Source organism: Ylistrum balloti, unplaced genomic scaffold (genome assembly GCF_031769215.1).
Source record: "Ylistrum balloti isolate Yb309-2 unplaced genomic scaffold, AGI_CSIRO_Ybal_v1 Utg369742, whole genome shotgun sequence".
Classification (NCBI taxonomy): domain Eukaryota; kingdom Metazoa; phylum Mollusca; class Bivalvia; order Pectinida; family Pectinidae; genus Ylistrum; species Ylistrum balloti.
The window spans coordinates 1,665,831-1,688,461 of NW_026781951.1; the positions used below are offsets into that span (position 1 = coordinate 1,665,831).

Genomic DNA, 22,631 nt, shown 5'->3' on the forward strand with positions numbered 1-22,631 from the left:
GATAGTATTGTACAGTTTCTGAGGTACATGAATATATTATTTAGCAATGAAGTTGCACTGGTTGGTTGACCTAACCTTACAAACGGTATTGTAATTTCTCTGTGTTTTCTTCATCAACCTGACCTCTTTATTGTAATCATGTATAATCTTTGTAATTTTTATAGTTTGGAGATGACCATCCGAGAGAAGTGGAAGATCTCTGGTCATCTCTAGTCATCTGTTGGCCAAACAACCTCAAGGTGGTCATCCATTACCTGGTTATCATCACCAACATGGCTGCTTCGGAACTGCTACAATATGTGAGTTCTTTCAGGACTCTTTATATTCCACTTCAGATCAATGATAATTTGTGTTTACCAACAGTTTGTATTAACACACAAAAATGTAATTGATGCACTAAAGGAACACCACTGAAGAAAATGAAACATAATCAAAAGCAGAAATATATGGAAAGTCATTAAGTAGGAACTTTAAATACCGGTGGTACCTTACTCTGTATTAGTATTTGCATCCCATATCTAGAAATTTTTTTCATCGCTTCAATGACTGAAACGGCTAACAACAAATGTTTAATTAAATGACTGAACAGCTCTATTAGTCAGATGAGGGATGCATGTGCCCCTTGGGCCTCTTGCTTAGCATAATTTCTTTAACTTCCATTAGAAATATTTCAAATTTGGTTACAATTATGAACAAAGAATGACAGCTTGATCGTTTGTTTATAATGATCCTTGCTGACCCATAGGGATTGATGAGTAGGGTAAAAGGGGTCAAATTGATTCAAATTTCAAAATTCTTCTTCTCATTACCCAGATATAGTAGAATCAAATGCTTTTCATAGATGGAAGCTTTACAAAAATTGTGAATTTCATGGCCCCAGTGTCTCACATATCCCCCTAGGGAGAGGGTAAAATTTACTGCAATTTATCTAGGGAAAGTTCATTTTTGAGCATAATTTGTTTAATTTCCACTGGAAATAACTTGGTAAGAATTATTAGAATAGGATGACAGTTTTGATGGTATGCTGATATTCTAGACCCTGGCTGAGCCTCAAGGGTTGAAAACATATCACTTCAATCTTTCTATCATCGATATTACAATATCTTTATCATGCTACCTAAAAGCTACTTACCCTTTAACCTTTATATTCAATATTGCTTATCTTTGGTGACTGTCAAGGTCACTAGGCCTTCTGTATGCATTAAGATGATTTTATGGTTTGAAGTTTTGGCTTTCATGGACATATTTATAGATACATTAATTTTATAATGTTGCTTTCTGATACTTCAGATAAGGAAGATATTAAGTTCCATGTCTTAACATCAAATTTCCTTAAGAAGGTCACAGAGGCAACCAATGAAAACTTTTATTAAGAGAATATTTCCTGATGAAGGTCACAGAGGCAACCAATGAAAACTCTTATTAAGAGAATATTTCCTGATGAAGGTCACAGAGGCAACCAATAATAATAAGAGAACTTTGTGAATAATCATCAGGCCACACATTAAGTAAGCATTTAAAGAATTTATGTCCTTTCAAATCATCATTTGTAAACTTTCAGGCTAAGCGTGTGGTGAGCTACCTGGGCCGTGCCAAGCCAGAGCGACTAGTCGACGAGCTGATGAATGAGCTACAGACTGTGGAAACGCTGAATATGAGTATAGAGCGCACACAGACTCCACCTTTCTTCCGGCTCTCTCAGATCAAGAAAAGTCTGCTACATATTAACACCACTGATGATGAAAAGGTGGCGACACAATTCACTGACCACCCCCTGGAAAAGGGTACACTACATACCAAGAGACACAGCGCCAACGATGACCTACCTAGTGAAAGGTACAGCTTATAGTAAACAAGTGTACAATATTTTCTGTTGAATTACCTCAAATAGAAGATAGAATCAAAAGTGAAAATGTATCATGTAGAATTGATCCGTTGTCATGGTAGGAAATATATACTCTCCAATTTTTGTTTAATTTTGTCAGATTTTCATTGTTTTTTAAAGGGGATACAATCATCATGAGTAAATTGTTCCTTGACACTTAAGTCTCATAGACACAAAATACTTTATCATGCTGGGTAGTTGAATATTGATGTAGTAGTCTTGCTACTCATCCTCTGTATGGCCTAGCCTTTATCATGCTGGGTAGTTAAATATTGATGTAGTAGTCTTGCTACTCATCCTCTGTATGGCCTAGCCTTTATCATTCTGGGTAGTTAAATATTGATGTAGTAGTCTTGCTACTCATCCTCTGTATGGCCTAGCCTTTATCATGCTGGGTAGTTAAATATTGATGTAGTAGTCTTGCTACTCATCCTCTGTATGGCCTAGCCTTTATCATGCTGGGTAGTTAAATATTGATGTAGTAGTCTTGCTACTCATCCTCTGTATGGCCTAGCCTTTATCATGCTGGGTAGTTAAATATTGATGTAGTAGTCTTGCTACTCATCCTCTGTATGGCCTAGCCTTTATCATGCTGGGTAGTTAAATATTGATGTAGTAGTCTTGCTACTCATCCTCTGTATGGCCTAGCCTTTATCATGCTGGGTAGTTGATGTAGTAGTCTTGCTACTCATCCTCTGTATGGCCTAGCCTTTATCATGCTGAATATTGATGTAGTCAATCCCATTATTACATGTCAATTTAGCACTTACGGGAGCTGAAATTATATTTCCTAAATCATTGTTTATATCCACATTGGTAACTACATATGATTACCACAAATGTGATAATGACATAGCAACAGATTTTTTGAGGGGTTAACATGTGTTATTGCTATCATGTGTCGTCTGTTGTGCACTGTCTGCCATGTGCTGTGCACCGTCCATAATCTTTTCCCTTGAGAACACTGCTTCTGTTTAATGCCTCTGCAGATTTAAATCTAATTTTTTTTCGCTTTGGTCCAAAATCCATAACAACGTAACACTCCTTGTTAAAGTCTAGATGGATGTTAACCATATTTGGTCAGAAGCGTTGTTATAGTTGGGAAATTATTTCATAAATACAGAAAGTTGGTTCGACCCTAGGTAGCTGTGGGTGAGGCCCAAAAAGGGGAAGTTACGCCAATGTTGTGCTTCAAAATGCTGCTCTACCATAATGCTTGATTAGATTTCATTCAGATTTTGTCTTAATCATCATTAAGGGTAGGCAATTAATTAAGAAATTCAGAAAGTTGATTCAATCTCAAAGAGGGGATGGGGGGTGGAAGGGAGGGGGGGGGGGGGGAACGAAAAGGGAAAGTTGGATAATATTTTGCTTCATAATGTGCTCCTTCTTAATGCCTGTGTAGATTTCAACCAAATTTGGTCTGAAATATTATTAGAGAGTTGCAATAATACCAAATACAAAAGAAGGGATCATGGTAGTGTCCTGACCAAATCTTATTTTTAGGTCTATTCCAAAATCGAACATATTTCATTTTAAGCAAATAGTCTGACCTACTTCTCAAGCTCCATTCACACATTGACAAAATTTGAATGGTGAAAGAAAAGAAAGAAATAGAGTGTTATTTTTCAGCCTGATCGAAGCTTCAACCACAGTAGTCATTTTTGTGAAACGATTGTGCAACTGTTTTTCATTTACAGAACTTACCATTTATGAGCTTCTGATACTTTTAAGGAATGTTTAAAATTTGAATTCATCAGATTTGTCAGACCACCATCTGTAAATTCTGTGGTTTGTCCATACATTCATCGGTTGTCAGAAAGTCTTAAACCTGTGATCATTTAGATGGAAGTTGCTACACACAAAACAGTGTCATTGATATGCATGATGTTTTCTGTAAAGTTTTGGACCTACAGGTTTTACAGCTTTTTGATTGGTTCTTTGACAGCACGCCTCGCACAGAATCAACCACATCACTAAGGAGTTCCTCCAGTGCTTCATCCAATCCAGACCAGTTTTTAATGGGTATGTAAATCATATGACATTCCAGCAACTTACCAGTATTCAAGGGTGCTGTTGATTCACATCTGTAACAGGTCACTCTGAAGGAACAACTATATCAGCAGACACAATATAAACAATTCATATAACATAATTACTTAATCACAATATATACTCTGTAAACAGTGAAAAGAAAGTCACATGTGACACAACATGAACTGACATATGTACAGTATATCTAAGTGTATAAGTAGGATCATTTATTTCATCAGACGAGGATCTACACATGCCAACTGGTGGCAGGGCTAGTGAACCGAGGCGGAGTGAATCACCACTACCTTATCCCTTACCAATGCCAGCTTATGGAGGGTATTTTGCTCCCCTCACTGAATACCTGCCAGAAAATCTTCATCCCACAGCTGGCTTTCATAGGTTTGTATCCTTTTGGTAAAACTTTTAATATTCTGAAAACCTGCAAATCTTAGTGAATTTTAATGTTTAAAAAATATTGTTTTGGTATTCCTGTCCACTGTAAAAAAACTTGATTTAATAAATAATTTTGAGTTTCAAGCATTTCTGAGTAATAAATGAACCTCTTTGATACAGGAGCAACATAGCAGTAATGTTCCTGTCAGACCTGGTACTGGACGGCCTGGAGATTGACTGGTCAGCTCATCTGCCACTCATGCTACATGTCATATTCCTAGGTAATGCTGGCCACTTCTCTCCCCTTTACAGCCCTCTCTTTTCCCTTTCCCTATCTTCTACCTAATTTCCTTTTCCATATTATGTTATCATAAAATTCTGATGGTCAAGTTTTCGTTATGATACTCCCGGCTTACACAGTGTGTTATTTCGACAAATATATATTCTGTAGATATTCTATTCTATAGATTATTGCTCCTTCTTTATGTTGTTTTTGTATCAGTTGTTATGAATTATTTGATAAACATTGATGATGCACTGAAATTTCTTAATTAAACATTTGCTATTTAACAAAAATAAGAATTGGTCCTTGGGTGTGGTGTGGTCCCACCCCTTGAGACTTAGTTTCTGGGTTATATATTTCAAACAGTTGAGTTCCCCACTCCATAACCCAATCCATAACCAAATATAGCAATGATGGGCATCAATTCATGATGTAAGAACTGGCCCTTTGGTCTGGCCCCACCCCTTGAGACTTAGTTTCTGAGTTATATCTTTGAAAGAGTGAGATCTTCACTCCTTAATCATATAAAGCATTGCTAGGCATCAGGCTCTGGGGTCTGGCCGCAACCCTTGAATTTTAGTTTCTGAGTTATATTTTTGAAACAGTTGAAATTTCCACCCCATAACCATGTATAGAATTTCTTGGTATCAAAAGATAAATACATTCTTGTTGCGAAAATTGACCCTTGGGTGTGGCACTCCCCTACGCACTTCATTTCGGGGTCATATTTTGGGCACATTGGAGATCCCCACCTGATAACCATATAAACTCTAACTAAGCATCAATACAGAAAGACAGTCATGATATAGGAATTTACCCAGAGGTTAAGTGACTGAGCTTTAATTTGGAAATATTGGAAATTCCTCAACATATTGGCATGTATACCATTGCTGGGATTTAAGATGCAGGTTAGCAATACAGGCCATATGGGCCTCTTGTTTGCAAGTTGCTGCCCCTTGAATAAGTACTGTTTTGAGAAAATAATCAAAACAATGAGATGATTAAAGATGATGTAAAACTTGAACACAGGCCTGGACCATATGCGGGGAATGGTGTATGAACACTGTAAAAAGTTGCTGGAGAACTTAATGTTACTTGCTGCTGCCCAGGAACATGAAGGTGTAGCCCGGATCCTGCTGGAGTACCGTAGCAATATCACTGACACTCTCCGCCTCATGGCAGCAGATGACAAGGACATGCCCAATACCTTAGGTATGTAATGAATCATCAGAAGTGGTGCTTCAACAAGGCAAGTTTTTACAGTATTCCATTGAGGGGTAAATGTGTTACATATTGTGCCTCTGAACAAATAAATGTTTCTCAAGGGTGGTTTTGTGTTGAATTCAAAGGGTCATCTGACTCATTAGGGTCATTAAGGGTCAAGATGGTTGCCCTTACGTCCCTAGTTGTGCCTGTTTTATATTGGTAGTGATAAGAATAACAGATTGACTTCCAGGCGACCATCTTCGATTTAGAAGTTACAGATTATCATCACTATATCTGCGAAGGAATATTGAAATTTCAAAAAAAAAAGAAAAGAATGGAAAAGATGGGAAAAGATCCAACTTTTACATAACAAAGAGTCACTGTCCTTTGTTTTTTTGAACATTTTTGTCTTGTTCAGATATCTTCTGCAGTTTTTAATCAATTTCTTTGAAACTCAGAAGGCTTTAAAATCACCACATGAGATTGTGAACAGCATTTTGATTCAATTATATTTAAAAAACAAGGAGGTATAATTGCCATTTGTTCTTATCAGCATTTTAATGTTGTATAGAGATTTCTGTCAGTTTTCCTCTATCTCTTAATATCTTGATATTTCTTGATTTATCATTTAACCCTAAAGCACTGTTTACCCTCTTGATATTTTTTATTCATTTTCAACATTAATTAGTTTCATATCTGAAATTCATTTTGATATGATAAATCAGAAATATTTCATTGACCGTTGGATGGGTGATTATTGGCCCGCCTTGTGATACACTTGTTGAGATGACACCTCCTATTGATTTAGCTCATAATAATTATATAAACTTTTCATTTGAAGGATTAAATAACTGACAGAAAGATTCTCATATTTTGATGTGTTTCCAGATGGTCAAGAGAATGAATCAGTAGGAAGGTCAACATTTAGCCTGGACAGTGGTCAAGCAGTGCTGACCCCAGACGTGTCCACTCCTATAGAACAACCAGCTGACTCGGACTCCCTTAACACTGTAGAGGAAGTTGTTAAGGCAATTCTGGATTTCATGGATGCTAAGTAAGAATTGAAAACTTTGCTGTTAAGATGAATTTATATAATATATCATATGCAGTGTCTGTGAGTACCGAGTATCATACATAGCTTCTTTGAGTGTCCTCGGCACTTTGATTCTTGTGAACACAATAACTTGAGTAGATATGAATGGATTTTGCTGAGACTTGGTCTGCTATCATATATCAATAAGATCTTGAATGAGTTTGACAGTGACATTGCAAGTATTGGTTACTTCATTCATGGAAACTAGATTATGGTTACCTGGCAGTATCTAACCTAATAGCTAATATCCCCTAACTATGTGCATGGTGCCAAGGAACTTTGTGCGGTTTTACTACCACATTAATGGTTCAAGCTAAATTTGTGCTTGATATTTGGCCACAGTAAATTGAGGTAAAGTTAATGTGCAGGCTAGATCTAATATTCGTTTTAGAATTGAAAATGAATCTGAATGAATGTCAAATTTCCATAACGTGCTTTCGATATGATTGGCAGACGTGGGCGTCCCTTATGGAGCTGTGAAGATATCACACCTCGAACACTCAACACCCAAAGTGCAGTGCGTCTGGAATATTTTCTCAAATGTGTTGTGAAATGCTTCAAAGAGATGCAGCCTTTAGCATTAGTGGAACAGAGATGGTCGCAAGTGGCACTCCAGCTAGCTCTGTCATGTTCCTCGCGCCACTATGCTGGACGATCTTTTCAGGTACTGGAGTTAATTTGTACACAAAATTTTTCTTGTCACTCTTTATGAATATCCCACCACTTTTTCCATGTGAGACATATTGATTCTTTTCTGTATCTATCTTATCAACCCTTTTACCAAGAATGCCTCATTATGTATGATAGGTTTCATGGAACTTGACACATAAAGTATTATAATAACCAAACAGGCGAGTTAAGTTGTAAGAACAGAAAGTTTATAGAAATGGCAGGGTTTTATTTATGAAGCATGCATTGCTTATTCCCTGACAGAGAGGTGGGGCCCGATGGGGAAATATAAATAATTTATATAAAGAATATTCTGTACATGGAAAAAACATCAAAATAAGCAGGATATGATGATATCACATATCATATTAAGCAGGATAATATTATATCCGATATTATGTTAAGCATCCTATCATAATATCTTATATTATATTAAGCAGGATATTATAATACCAGATATTATATTAAGCGGGATATCATAATATCAGATATTATATTAAGCAGGATAACAACTGATCTTGACACCCTATAATCCCTGAATATGCAGGCAGGACACCAGGGAACCAACACTGAAGACACAGTGGGGTTGAGTCTTACTATCTGGTTTTTTTATTGAGATATTTTATTATTGTTCTAGAAGTTTAATATTCAAACAATATTCATTACAGGTTTTGCGAGCCTTACATATCCGCCCATCAACACAGATGTTGTCTGATATTTTGTCTCGCCTGGTGGAGACTGTTGCAGAACAAGGAGAGGACATGCAGGTATAAACATCAGTTGCTTTTCTAGCTCATGTAGTAATGGTCCCCAATCTCAAGAAGGTTTTAACATTTTACTTCCATATTCCCAAAAAGTGATGTACCCCAAAGGTATTGGTAAAAAGATGTAAGATGTAAATTTTAAATGAAAAAGTCTTTAGAACTTATAAAAGTTATAAAACCTTGTATCTATATTGCCTAATTAGTAGACAAATATCACTTTAAACTGATTATGAATTTTCATTATGTTATCAGGGATATGTGACAGAAATCATTTTGACTTTGGAAGCTGCTGTTGATAACCTTGACCTTGAATTTCGGCCAATGGACTTCATGAGGGAATTGTTTATTTCTACTCCAAACCTTGCAAAAGAAGGGGGTTCTGAGGGAAGAAAGAGCTGTGCATTAATGGCTCCCCTCCAGCCTTCACCCCATCATGCCCGCAGCACTAGTTACTCCCAGGGCCCAGCTCATCGCACTGCCCCTCGTAAGCACTGGATACACAAGCATTCATGTTCACATTTAAAAACTTATTTGTTTACTATACTCATAAGTCTGGTAGTTCAAAAACTAATCCAATATATTCTTTAGATATAGAAGTATTTATAGAATAGATTTTCATATATCACAAATATCAAGCCAAATCAGCTGTCTGTACATTGTTGCTGCCTAATGAACGTGTTGACTATCACCACTTGTCTTCATCATAGTATCATTGTCATCCTGGGCATTATTTTTCAATTTTGTGTACATAGGATCATAAAACAGCTGATAAATTCTGTTGATTTCATTACCACCGTGTACACTGTACACCTCGGTGGATTTGCACTTGGATTTATTGTTCATTGTTTGGTGAAGGTGACAGTTTACTCATCGTTACATCAAGTACATTCCAATTTTCTAACCGGTTATTTTCAAATTATTTTGTCATCACCAACAGAAAAGAAATTTTCACAGTTTTCACAGTTTGAAATTTTCCATTTTGTCACCTTATGAATTAATATTGTTGATTTTGTGTTGCTGTCATAATGTATGGTTATATCTGTAGAATTTGCAATATTTTAGAATCTTTTGTCTATTAATGAAAAACTATTTCTTTTTCTACATTTCCTGTTTAATAGACTTAAGAATTCGTAGTGGTACTGAAATTGAGAGTCGCATACGAGCCAACATGCCTAGGTCACGGAGTGCACATTCCCTAAAGAATCTTGACCAGAATGGGACTGAGGACAAATTGACCATCATGTCACAAATGTTTTGGATAGCAGTGTCTCTCCTTGAGAGTGACTTTGAGTATGAATTCTCACTGTCTGTCAGGCTATTGAGTAAGGTGAGTATTTGGCACATATTATGGAACTTTTTGCCCCATTCCATGTCAGATGAACAACAGTCTATTTGCTGTTATACGTTAAGCTTTCTTTTGAAATATATTTCTCATTTTGTTGGTTTTTTTTAAAATTCACTTTGCATAAACAGTACTTCGCAGTTGTGAGCAAATTTTCCTTAGAAGTTATCCGAATGCAGCGAGGTTTCTGTATGAAGTATGCAGCAAGATATATATCAGTGAATACTTGATTTTTTTCTAAATATTTTGTAGATTTTGACAAACATACAACCAGAGAGACCAGAGTGTCGGGAACGTTTGGAAAAAATCCAACAGCAGATAAAGTGGACAAACTTTCCAGGGATCCAGACTCTTTTGTTAAAGGTACTTTTCACACTGTACACATCATATTGTGTATGTCATGTATAGTGTTATATGATCATTCCCTAACATAACTGTATCTTACATTATAAAATCACACCTTCCTCACAGTGGTTTTGGTCTAATACACTCTTACAATCTTTCTTTCCGCCCTTTAATTTGGCAATATATTTTATCTGAGAAAACACCATTAGCCAATTCAAAAGTTACAAAAACAGGATTTATCATTTACCTTCATCAATCCCTTCTTATTTCTTTAATCAGAGCCCCTTGGGATTATTGCATGATATATTGTCTGTGTACTGGGTTTATCATTCCATAAACAGCCAAGGTTAAAACTGGTCATTACATCAGTAACAACCTACCAGGGTCCCATCACATGCCATCCAGAACAATAAGAGTCTTACCCATAGATACAACTATGTCAGCACAGACAGTTCGCTTTTCCAGCTTACTGGGAAATTGTCATTGGTAGGGAATGTCCAACCATACACCTCGGATCTTGAAGTTATGCAAAGACAACAATAAGAGATTTTTAGGTCATCTGACCCTTAGACCTCTTGTTATAGTTTCAATGTCATTCAGTAGCTAGAAGAGTGACACCGAGATGTTATGAAACCTTACAGGATTTTATATTTGTTGCCTTGATATGCTGTTTAATACAAAATGTTTTCTCGTTTTCTTGTAGGGGTTTACATCTGGTGCCTTATCAGAGCTCACATGGTCACTGTTGTCGCGCTTAACCGTGTGTATAGGTGCCCCTGTGGTAGACCCCACAGAAAACTTGGGTGAGTATCTCCCCTCTGTAACCCCACAGAAAGTGTAGAAAATAATGCTTTTGTCATATACATAACTTTCCTCTCTTAAGAACTTTTCATTATTTTTAGGTATGTATCCCAATTAGGTCTGATGCATCATAGGTGAAGGGGAATAAGTTTGGTTTAAATTGTTGGTGGTTGTCTTCAAGGGCGGGAGGGAAAGTGCCTAATGGGAGATGTATATCAAATTCTCTGTAATCTTTATGGTGTAGAAATACACAGTCCAGATTTGGTAGGCGTAGGACCAAAAAGAGAAAAAAGTTCAAAAATCATTTTGTTTGGATAAAGCAAAACTCACGTGAGCAATGGGCCTGTTGTCACTTGAAACAATGCTGTATTTCAGGTTTCCCTATGAATGTTGTTGCACTGTTACCCTTACTGGTACAGAACTACGAGAATCCAAGCCAGGGCTGTCGGGACGCCGCTGACCATATTGCCCAGGTACATTACTATTAACGTTAAAGTGTATTTATTTTGATAAAGATGTTTTATATTATGTCAGGGTCAAAGTCAAGATTATCGCTTATTACAATCTTCAAGGATAAAGTTTTATATTTTTTCTGTTTGATCTTAACAATTTAAGTGATACCATAAGTTAACTTTGATTTTGCAACATTCATTAACTAATGATATCACTTCATTCTTCTAAGTAAATATTGAAGTTAGCCATGATATTATATACAATGTTGTAAGAAATACAGTTGACCCAACACCATGCTTGTTTATGTTTATCAGTGTAACCAGCCAGTCCAGGTTTCTTTGTTTATGAAATAAGGACATATCTGCTGATCTTATCTTTTTCTCTGATGAACCTCCATTAAACCTTTCAAGATACATATTACTTATATCTGTAATTATTGTGATTTGCAGGTCTGTCCTGATTTATTCCTGAAATGTATATTTAAAGTGTTGTCTACCTCAGTGAACAGGCCCCATTTCATGTTAAATCAGGCAATTGATTCTTCAGGTACACTTGGGTGAAAAACATTTTAAGTATCCTGACTCTACTGCCTGACCTTCCAAAGGTAGTAGAACTGTTGAAAGAGAGGTAGGCCGGAAGTAGAACTGTTGAAAGGGAGGGAGGCTGGTAGTAGAACTGTCAGAAGGGAGGTAGGCTGGTAGTAGAACTGTCAGAAGGGAGGTAGGCTGGTAGTAGAACTGTTGAAAGAGAGGTAGGCTGGTAGTAGAACTGTTGAAAGGGAGGTAGGCTGGTAGTAGAACTGTCAGAAGGGAGGTAGGCTGGTAGTAGAACTGTTGAAAGGGAGGTAGGCTGGTAGTAGAACTGTCAGAAGGGAGGAAGGCTGGTAGTAGAACTGTTGAAAGGGAGGTAGGCTGATAGTGTTTGTGTCTAATTTACGGTTGGATAACTGACAATGATCTAGAAGGTATATAAATCATATCTTAGAATTTCCTCATCATTATGGGTCATTGATTTGAAAATTATAGAAATTTGTTATCAATTGTCAATATTGGTATATGATATCACTGAAAGTAGATCATACTTTCCCAAGTAGCAATCCTTAAATTTGTAATGAAATAAGAAACCATTTAAAAAAAAAAGACACTATCCATCATTTTTTTCTTTCAGGTTTGTTCCCAGAGATCAGATCGCCTGAACAACTTGGGAACTATCATGTCATTATATAGCCGTGGAACATTCGGTAAGGACAGCTTCCAGTGGACAAAGTGTGTCATCAAATATCTCCTTGATGTTTATGTTCCAGCTTCCTACAGTCTCATCTCCTTCCTTGTAGAGGTAAGCTTGCAACTATTTCAATAATCTTGCTAAAAATCTCTTTTATGGTTGTAATCTGCTGTTTTGTACTTTTTTTGGAGCAAAAAAAAAACGTTCTGACACAAAAAAAAAGTAGCAGTCTTTTAGATTCTACACTGTATGGTACATGGCCTGATCTATATTTTATTTGTAGGTACTAGAGAAGGGTTCTGGTACAAACCAGTTAGCAGTCTTTCAGATTCTACACTGTATGGTACACTATATGGATATCAACACCACTCCAGCGTCTTCTCTTAACCCAGAGCTCTTCCATACTATCTCCAAGCATGTCCAGGTAATTAAGCTATGTATCCCTTATAAATGTTTATCCTCCTTCCATCGTCAGTCCATCTGTTAACTTTTTAGCTCATCTGGTCCAAAAGAGTAATGGGTTTATGTGATGATGCAGTGTCCAGTAACTGTCATCCATCAATTTTAAAATCGTTTGACCTGAATGATCAGGATGACCTATAGCCATTGTGTTTTGTCTGTCATAGTACGCTATGCTTACACTTTCCATTCCACTCGTTTCAATAACCATAATGCTCAGAGTGGTGATATTAGGCCTGCAGCATTATACCACCAGAATGGATTTGTCACAAGGAACTTACAGGCCAAACATGAAAGCCTTACCTCTTACAGTGCAGTAGTTATGGCCAAGGTTGAAGTTGACAATAAACAAGCTGCAAAACAATATGCCCAGGCCTGCATCAGAACCTGAAAATAACCAGTTAATTGGATAAACAATCAAGTAATTGTAACTGGTCATGGATGATGAAATCTCAACCCATCTCCATGAACACTACAAAATATTCAAACCATCTGTGCCCTATAACCATGCACTACACTGCAAAAGGTGCAGATTTCAGAGTCACGCTTGACTGGACATGATCAGTTATCCCTCTCCAGCCACTCATCCACCCTAATGATCATATGAAGATCTTATCCTGACTATATGTCTTGAATCTTTATATAATTGATATATCAATTCCTTTACTCCTTCATTTCATTACACATCATTCTCAGCGCCTATGAGTGTCCTTGACACTACTAGTCAACAAAATAGAGTTTGAATCAAGTTTGTGTAAATGGTGGGTCTCTGCCCCCTTAGGCCTGAGGGACTGGCCCCAATATGGGATTTAGAGCAAAGTCTTTAAAATCTTTCTTCCTCTGTACGAATGCCTTGATTCTGTCCCAGCTTGGTCTAAATATTGTTGTTTAGAGACATATCAGTTTTGTGTAAATAATGGTTCTTGGTCCATTGAGGCTGTGCCCATTTGTGGAAATAAAGCAGAATCTTTGAAATAGATGGCATGGGAGGGAATGGACCCAGTATGCGAAATACTACAAATTATTTTAAAGTCTTTCTCTTTTGTGGGAGTTGATAGGATTCTCTCCAAATTTGGTCTGAAGCATTCTTGAATGAAGGAAATTGAGTATAAATTGTTTAGCTGATCCTTTAGGGGCAAAGGATCCGAGGTCGATGGGGAAAAGGTCTTTCAAATCTTTTTTCCTTGGAAAAAGTAATTTTAGAGAAACAGCCAGATGAGCAATACAGGCCCAAAGGGCCTCATGTTTATGTAATCTTGAACAATCACATTTTTACTGAAAACATAAAATCATACTGCATTTTAACAGGAGGTCAAAGTTCAATGCACTGTTTACAGGGTTTCCATTGGAGGGAGGCATTGAAGATCTTAAAACTAGCTGTAGGACGATCATCCACGCTTACTGCCGCACCACCTTCAGCCCATACAAATGAAGTCGGAACATTTATGTCGCATACATCTTTTGCCGAGGCTGAGGTCATTACCCGCAAGGAACTGCCAGGTCTGTTCATTGTTACAAAATGTATCATAATCTGCCACCCACGATGGTTTTTGACAAGGGGTACTTTTAAAGTTTTCTGCGGTTTATGGTACCGTGGAAACCACTTAATGTCACATATGTTAATGTCACTTTAATGTTAATATCACGTTTACTTGAAACACCAGTTTTTTCCCTATATCTTCTATTTAATCTTATGTCTTATGTCACTTACTTTCATACGTGCAATGCTTGATATCACTACATTTTGACGAATATCACAAAACAACACAAACGGCTATGCCCCACCTAATGACCCATGTGATGATGATTAAGAATGGATTGTCGTTGACTGATATTGTAGGACGCACACTGGACTTTGCTGTAGACTTCAGGGAGGTGGGCATTATAGGGAGAAAGTTTGTCAACACAGAAATCCATGGCTCCCTGGATGGCATTCCAGAGGTTCAGTCTTCTCCTGCAAGGAAAGGAAACCAGGATCATGACTCTGTTTGGAAGAAACCACAGAATTCACAGGTAGGAAACACTATTTGTAAAGCAAGGAATTCTGGGATTGATTTTATTAAGAAACGGTTTCAAGATAACTGGTCAATCGAGGTAACTTATTGGTCTAAGAATAAGTCTGTTGCCTTTTGTTTTTAATCAATTTGTTGACATGTTACTAGCCTGATGTCTATGGTCCAAAATCTGTCAAATATTCTTCTTATCACTATTTCTTTAAAAGTACTGGATGGTTCTTTCTTAAATTCAAATGTAGGTTAACTTTGGTTCCGGGTTGTATGCATTTGATTTTGGAACTGATATCTAAAACAATAAGGTTGACAGGTACCAGCTCAGACCTTGAAAGTTAGTTATCACTAGTTCTAGATAGGCACGGGATGGATCTTTCTGCATACATAGGTTACCGTTGGTCCCTAGGCACGGGATGGATCTTTCTGCATACATAGGTTACCGTTGGTCCCTAGGCACGGGATGGATCTTTCTGCATACATAGGTTACCGTTGGTCCCTAGGCACGGGATGGATCTTTCTGCATACATAGGTTACCGTTGGTCCCTAGGCACGGGATGGATCTTTCTTCATACATAGGTTACCGTTGGTCCCTAGGCACGGGATGGATCTTTCTGCATACATAGGTTACCGTTGGTCCCTAGGCACGGGATGGATCTTTCTTCATACATAGGTTACCATTGGTCCCTAGTTGTGCCTGTCTGATTTTAAAATTGATCAGAAAAGGGGAATGGCTGACAGGTGACCATTTGAGATTTAGCAGTTAAAGATTATTATCACTATTTTTAAAGAGGAATTTCAAATTTCTCATGATCAAGAGCAAAACAGAGGAAAAGAAGGGAAAATCTCTGTCTTTAAAAGAACAAATAATATTGGGTGACAAGATCCTGCTGAGATCTGTAGTATTTTCAACTTATGGGATCTAACATAATTCACATACTGTATTTACCTAGCAACAAGTCCTGCATATTGTATGCATTAAAATGATATTTTGCTATATTCAATTATATAAGTGAATTAGTGTGAAAAGATCACACCAGTGTGGCAAAAATCAGAGCTGAATAAGACCTTGCAGTCAGGTTGGTTAATATAATGTATTTTTCATCAACATTATGTACTGAATGTGTTTCAGACAAGGGTACGTGAGAGACTGGCAGAACTACTGACATGCTATGGACAGAAACGTCTACCAAAGAGCCCATCGGTATGTATCGAGACTTTCTTTATCCTTTCTTATAGTTCTGTATTGTGTGCTTGCTCTAATTACCAAAAGTGTTTGTATGTGATCCATGAAACAATATCAGTATTTAGTACCTGCAGTAGTCACAGTCAGATCATAGTACATAGCATTTAGTACCAACAGGTCCAGTAACCCTTCAGATCACTGTACACATTGTACCAGTACGTCCAGTAACCCTTCAGATCATTGTACCAGTAGGCCCAGTAACCCTTCAGATCACTGTACACATTGTACCAGTAGGTCCAGTAACCCTTCAGATCATTGTACACATTGTACCAGTAGGTCCAGTAACCCTTCAGATCACTGTACACATGGTACCAGTAGGTCCAGTAACCCTTCAGATCATTGTACACATTGTACCAGTAGGTCCAGTAACCCTTCAGATCACTGTACACATTGTACCAGTAGGCCCAGTAACCCTTCAGATCACTGTACACATTGTACCAGTAGGTCCAGTAACCCTTCAGATCATGGTACCAGTAGGTCCAGTAACCCTTCAGATCATTGTACACATTGTACCAGTAGGTCCAGTAACCCTTCAGATCATTGTACACATTGTACCAGTAGGTCCAGTAACCCTTCAGATCACTGTACACATTGTACCAGTAGGTCCAGTAACCCTTCAGATCACTGTACACATTGTACCAGTAGGTCCAGTAACCCTTCAGATCACTGTACACATTGTACCAGTAGGCCCAGTAACCCTTCAGATCACTGTACACATTGTACCAGTAGGTCCAGTAACCCTTCAGATCATGGTACCAGTAGGTCCAGTAACCCTTCAGATCATTGTACACATTGTACCAGTAGGTCCAGTAACCCTTCAGATCATTGTACACATTGTACCAGTAGGTCCAGTAACCTTTCAGATCATTGTACACATTGTACCAGTAGGTCCAGTAACCCTTCAGATCATGGTACCAGTAGGTCCAGTAACCTTTAGATCATTGTACACATTGTACCAGTAGGTCCAGTAACCCTTCAGATCATTGTACACATTGTACCAGTAGGTCCAGAAACCCTTCAGATCATTGTACCAGTAGGTCCAGTAACCCTTCAGATCATTGTACACATTGTACCAGTAGGTCCAGTAACCCTTCAGATCATTGTACACATTGTACCAGTAGGTCCAGTAACCCTTCAGATCATTGTACACATTGTACCAGTAGGTCCAGTAACCCTTCAGATCATTGTACCAGTAGGTCCAGTAACCCTTCAGATCATTGTACACATTGTACCAGTAGGTCCAGTAACCCTTCAGATCACTGTACACATTGTACCAGTAGGTCCAGTAACCCTTCAGATCATTGTACCAGTAGGTCCAGTAACCTTTCAGATCATTGTACACATTGTACCAGTAGGTCCAGTAACCTTCAGATCATTGTACACATTGTACCAGTAGGTCCAGTAACCCTTCAGATCATTGTACACATTGTACCAGTAGGTCCAGTAACCCTTCAGATCATTGTACTAGTAGGTCCAGTAACCCTTCAGATCATTGTACACATTGTACCAGTAGGTCCAGTAACCCTTCAGATCACTGTACACATTGTACCAGTAGGTCCAGTAACCCTTCAGATCATTGTACCAGTAGGTCCAGTAACCTTTCAGATCATTGTACACATTGTACCAGTAGGTCCAGTAACCTTCAGATCATTGTACACATTGTACCAGTAGGTCCAGTAACCCTTCAGATCATTGTACCAGTAGGTCCAGTAACCCTTCAGATCATTGTACACATTGTACCAGTACGTCCAGTAACCCTTCAGATCATTGTACCAGTAGGTCCAGTAACCCTTCAGATCATTGTACACATTGTACCAGTAAGTCCAGTAACCCTTCAGATCATTGTACCAGTAGGTCCAGTAACCCTTCAGATCATTGTACACATTGTACCAGTAGGTCCAGTAACCCTTCAGATCACTGTACACATTGTACCAGTAGGTCCAGTAACCCTTCAGATCATGGTACCAGTAGGTCCAGTAACCTTCAGATCATTGTACGCATTGTACCAGTAGGTCCAGTAACCCTTCAGATCACTGTACACACTGTACCAGTAGGTCCAGTAACCCTTCAGATCATTGTACCAGTAGGTCCAGTAACCCTTCAGATCATTGTACACATTGCACCAGTAGGTCCAGAAACCCTTCAGATCATTGTACCAGTAGGTCCAGTAACCCTTCAGATCATTGTACACATTGTACCAGTAGGTCCAGTAACCCTTCAGATCATTGTACACATTGTACCAGTAGGTCCAGTAACCCTTCAGATCATTGTACCAGTAGGTCCAGTAACCCTTCAGATCATTGTACCAGTAGGTCCAGTAACCCTTCAGATCACTGTACACATTGTACCAGTAGGTCCAGTAACCCTTCAGATCATTGTACCAGTAGGTCCAGTAACCTTTCAGATCATTGTACACATTGTACCAGTAGGTCCAGTAACCTTCAGATCATTGTACACATTGTACCAGTAGGTCCAGTAACCCTTCAGATCATTGTACCAGTAGGTCCAGTAACCCTTCAGATCATTGTACACATTGTACCAGTACGTCCAGTAACCCTTCAGATCATTGTACCAGTAGGTCCAGTAACCCTTCAGATCATTGTACCAGTAGGTCCAGTAACCCTTCAGATCACTGTACACATTGTACCAGTAGGTCCAGTAACCCTTCAGATCATTGTACCAGTAGGTCCAGTAACCCTTCAGATCATTGTACACATTGTACCAGTAGGTCCAGTAACCCTTCAGATCACTGTACACATTGTACCAGTAGGTCCAGTAACCCTTCAGATCATTGTACCAGTAGGTCCAATAACCTTCAGATCATTGTACACATTGTACCAGTAGGTCCAGTAACCCTTCAGATCACTGTACACACTGTACCAGTAGGTCCAGTAACCCTTCAGATCATTGTACCAGTAGGTCCAGTAACCCTTCAGATCATTGTACACATTGTACCAGTAGGTCCAGTAACCTTTCAGATCACTGTACACATTGTACCAGTAGGTCCAGTAACCCTTCAGATCATTGTACACATTGTACCAGTAGGTCCAGTAACCCTTCAGATCATTGTACCAGTAGGTTCAGTAACCTTTCAGATCATTGTACACATTGTACCAGTAGGTCCAGTAACCCTTCAGATCACTGTACACATTGTACCAGTAGGTCCAGTAACCCTTCAGATCATTGTACACAGTATTTCATATTTAGGATTGAAATATCTTTTTCTTTTTCTATAATCTATTAGACCACAAACTCTTTCTTAAAGAAACTGAAAAATTTTGGCAATTTCATTGACTAAGTTTTTAGCTCACCTGGCCAGAAAAGGCCATGTGATTTTATGTCGTGGAGCATCGTCTGTCCATCATCTGCAGGGGTCAGATATGTTAAAACCTTTAAACAACCTCTGACTAACCAAAAGATGCAGAACCCTGGTATTTGATTGATAAGGATGAAGCCCTACAAAGTTTGCAAAAAGAAATGACTTTATTGAAGACCACAGGGGTCAAAATTGTGGGAACATTAAAACAACTTCTTCTGACTAACCACCTGATACAGAAGGATGATATTTGGGTGATAGTTTTCTATGATGGAGCCAAACAAAGTGTGCAGAAAAAATTTACTGTGACCCTTATTCAAGGTCATTGAGGACAAATTTGTTAAAATGTTAAAATGACTTCTGCCTAACCATATGGTGAAGAAGTATGGTATTCGGCAGACATTTTTCTAGGTTTAAGCCCAACAATGGTTGAGGAAAGAAATGACCTTGACACTTATTCAAGGTCACTGGGGTTGAATATGTTAAAAACTTAAAACAACTTCTTTTGACTAACCAGAAGGGGCAAAATCATGATATTTTGCTGATAGGTTCCTAATATGATGACTGACAATGTTTTTGAAAAGAAATGACCATGACCCATATTGAGGGTCACAGGGATCAAATTTCTTGAAACTTGCGAAAGACTTCTTCTGGTAAACCAAAAGTCTGAGAAGCAATATATTTGACAGAAAGGTATTTCTAGGTCAAAGCCTGACAAATTTTGAGGAAAAAAAAAGGCATTTACTTAAAATCCATATGTCATAACTGTTGTTGTTTATAGCTGTTTGTTGTGGAAATTGATTAAAATGGATTGGATATGCACACTTTGAGTGCCAATAATGTACATTTCAATGTATTTATGATATTGACACCAATTCTTTTTTTTGATGAACATTGAACACCAGGTTAGCAATGCAGGCCCATTGGGCCTCTTGTTCTTATTTCTTCTTTGCCTAGCCTTTTAATGCACATAGGGACAACATCTGTTACATGCTTTTTCAGTCCTCCCAAAAATCAAATTAGTTACCTTTACCATGAGTTAAATGGAAAGTTGGGAAATGGAAATGGTTCTTGTCTAGCTCATGACAGACATGAATGGTAATGGTTATAAGAATCCTCCAAGGAGGAAAATATATTAGTTTGATTTTGAAAGGATGATAATTCAGAAGCAATCCTGATCATGTAATTACTAGCTGTAAGATATGTAAGGTATCTATGATATACAGTGTGATAAGTTCAACTCTTGACTGACAATTCTGAAACTTTGTCCTTCTTATTGATAATTTGATAAAGGATTTTGATCATTTTGTACCCATGTGACAATGTATTCGTGTTAAGGATAATGACATTTAAACAGCGGACAGTGATGGAAAGCTTGATATGTATGTGACATTACCTATTGTATGAAAGAAAAGTATTATTATTTGAACATTTCATATTGATCCGTGCAAGACAAGTTCCAACAGATAATTTGTTAAGATAATGTAAGATAATATGTATGAGATATTGTGATATTTAGGGTAAACTTTACTGCCAACAGGCATGTTATATTAACCTGCTTATCTTTTATCTATGCTGTGTATGCTTCATTAGGATACATTTATTAACAAGGTAAGGGGGAGATACCGGTTACCATGGTTACAGGCAACATCACTGCATGCTGCATGCCTGTGAGACAAGTCCATTATTTTCCTTTGTGGAAAGTTTTTTTTTTTTTTTTGGATAATTCCATTCTTAAAACATGACTTACATTATCATTATTGATTTAACTACATGCATTTGATAATTGAAAGGATACAATAATTATTATTATTGAAGTGAAAATGTTAAAAGAAAATATTTGAAAAAATAAAAGAGAAAGAAAGTTGAAATCAATTATGAATTCAATAGCAATATTATTAATTTTAAAATCTGTTAGTTTTGAAACAAAGGAAATCTTGGATGTTGATGTATACAAAGTGGTTAGCTTTGGGCCCTGTATTCTACCTGTTCTTTCCTCTGCCTCCACTTTCATTGTCCTCTTCTTGGGCTCACTGCCATAGATAGATGCTTCTTGTTAGAGTCCTACACACTTCTAGCTGATACAATGACGTAATGGATAGCAGCTTCTCTGTTCATTAGAAGACTCTTTTTGATTCTTGATTGGATACTTGAATATTATATTAAGGTTTGATCTACATTTTAATTAATGTATATGCTGGATATTAATTTAATGACTTATGTTTCAATACATTCTTATATCTCACTGGAATAGATCCAGGCATTACTTATGAGTAACCTATAAACGCAGATAAATACAGGTTTCTGAAGTTTTTCGTATACATTTTGTATTTTGTGCACTACGTATGTGATTTATAACAGTTTGGGGATTTGCTTCTTTATTTCATTTACAATTTTGATTCCAACAGTTGACATTAGAGGAATCATGATTTAAAACATGTCATTCCTGAATTAGGTATAACCAAGGAAAACAATGAAACCTACAAAAATCAGCTTTAATAACCACCATTATCTCACGTCATTACTGTAGTAAAACATGCAATAGATTGTTGACAGGGTTTAGCTCACCTGGTTCAAAGGAGTTTAGATTTTATGGCATGACCCCTTGCTTGTCTGTCATCCATCCGACAACTTTTTCTAAAAATTGCTACTATGACTGAGCAGATTTTTAACTAAATTTGGTCATAAGCATTCTTTAGGGGGAGGGGAACATACTTTGTACAAATGTTGGGTCTAGGGCAGGAGGGGTGTGGCCAAATCGAGCAAATTTTTAATATCATTCTCCTTCCATAGGAATTACTGGACTCTGTCTAAATCTGGCCAGAATTATCATGGGGGAAATAAAATCAATTCTGTATAGAGATTTGGTCTTGGACCCCTGGGGTGGGAGGGGCGAGGAAGAAAATAGGTGTAATAGGGTAAATTTGTGAGATCCCCTTCTTCTGTAGGAAATGTTATAATTAAATTGGATCTGAATCGGCCTGGGATAAAAAGGAATTTTGTGTCAGCAGTAGGCTCCCTGCAGGGAGTGAGACCTGGGGCTAATAAAGCAAATCCTATAACTCTTTCCATACTCGATTCAAATTTTGCGGTTGCTGCTGGAAGTTATTTT

The 22,631-nt window shown here is 37.7% G+C and overlaps 1 protein-coding gene across 2 annotated transcripts in view; it reads left to right on the plus strand.

The window, feature by feature from the left end:
* LOC132543196 (protein furry-like) overlaps positions 1-22,631 on the plus strand; it is a 94,301-nt gene that overhangs the window by 46,387 nt on the left and 25,283 nt on the right. The window contains exons 32-51 of one of the 2 annotated variants that reach the window (XM_060206670.1): positions 165-299; positions 1,562-1,836; positions 3,834-3,910; positions 4,159-4,318; positions 4,493-4,593; positions 5,625-5,807; positions 6,690-6,855; positions 7,348-7,558; positions 8,232-8,330; positions 8,580-8,811; positions 9,446-9,654; positions 9,922-10,032; positions 10,718-10,817; positions 11,191-11,288; positions 12,436-12,603; positions 12,776-12,916; positions 14,289-14,451; positions 14,792-14,964; positions 16,090-16,161; positions 21,113-21,130. In XM_060206670.1, the coding sequence (XP_060062653.1) occupies positions 165-299; positions 1,562-1,836; positions 3,834-3,910; positions 4,159-4,318; positions 4,493-4,593; positions 5,625-5,807; positions 6,690-6,855; positions 7,348-7,558; positions 8,232-8,330; positions 8,580-8,811; positions 9,446-9,654; positions 9,922-10,032; positions 10,718-10,817; positions 11,191-11,288; positions 12,436-12,603; positions 12,776-12,916; positions 14,289-14,451; positions 14,792-14,964; positions 16,090-16,161; positions 21,113-21,130 (2,892 nt within the window). The remainder of the gene's footprint in view (positions 1-164; positions 300-1,561; positions 1,837-3,833; positions 3,911-4,158; positions 4,319-4,492; positions 4,594-5,624; positions 5,808-6,689; positions 6,856-7,347; positions 7,559-8,231; positions 8,331-8,579; positions 8,812-9,445; positions 9,655-9,921; positions 10,033-10,717; positions 10,818-11,190; positions 11,289-12,435; positions 12,604-12,775; positions 12,917-14,288; positions 14,452-14,791; positions 14,965-16,089; positions 16,162-21,112; positions 21,131-22,631) is intronic. The other variant, XM_060206671.1, reaches the window with a different exon arrangement.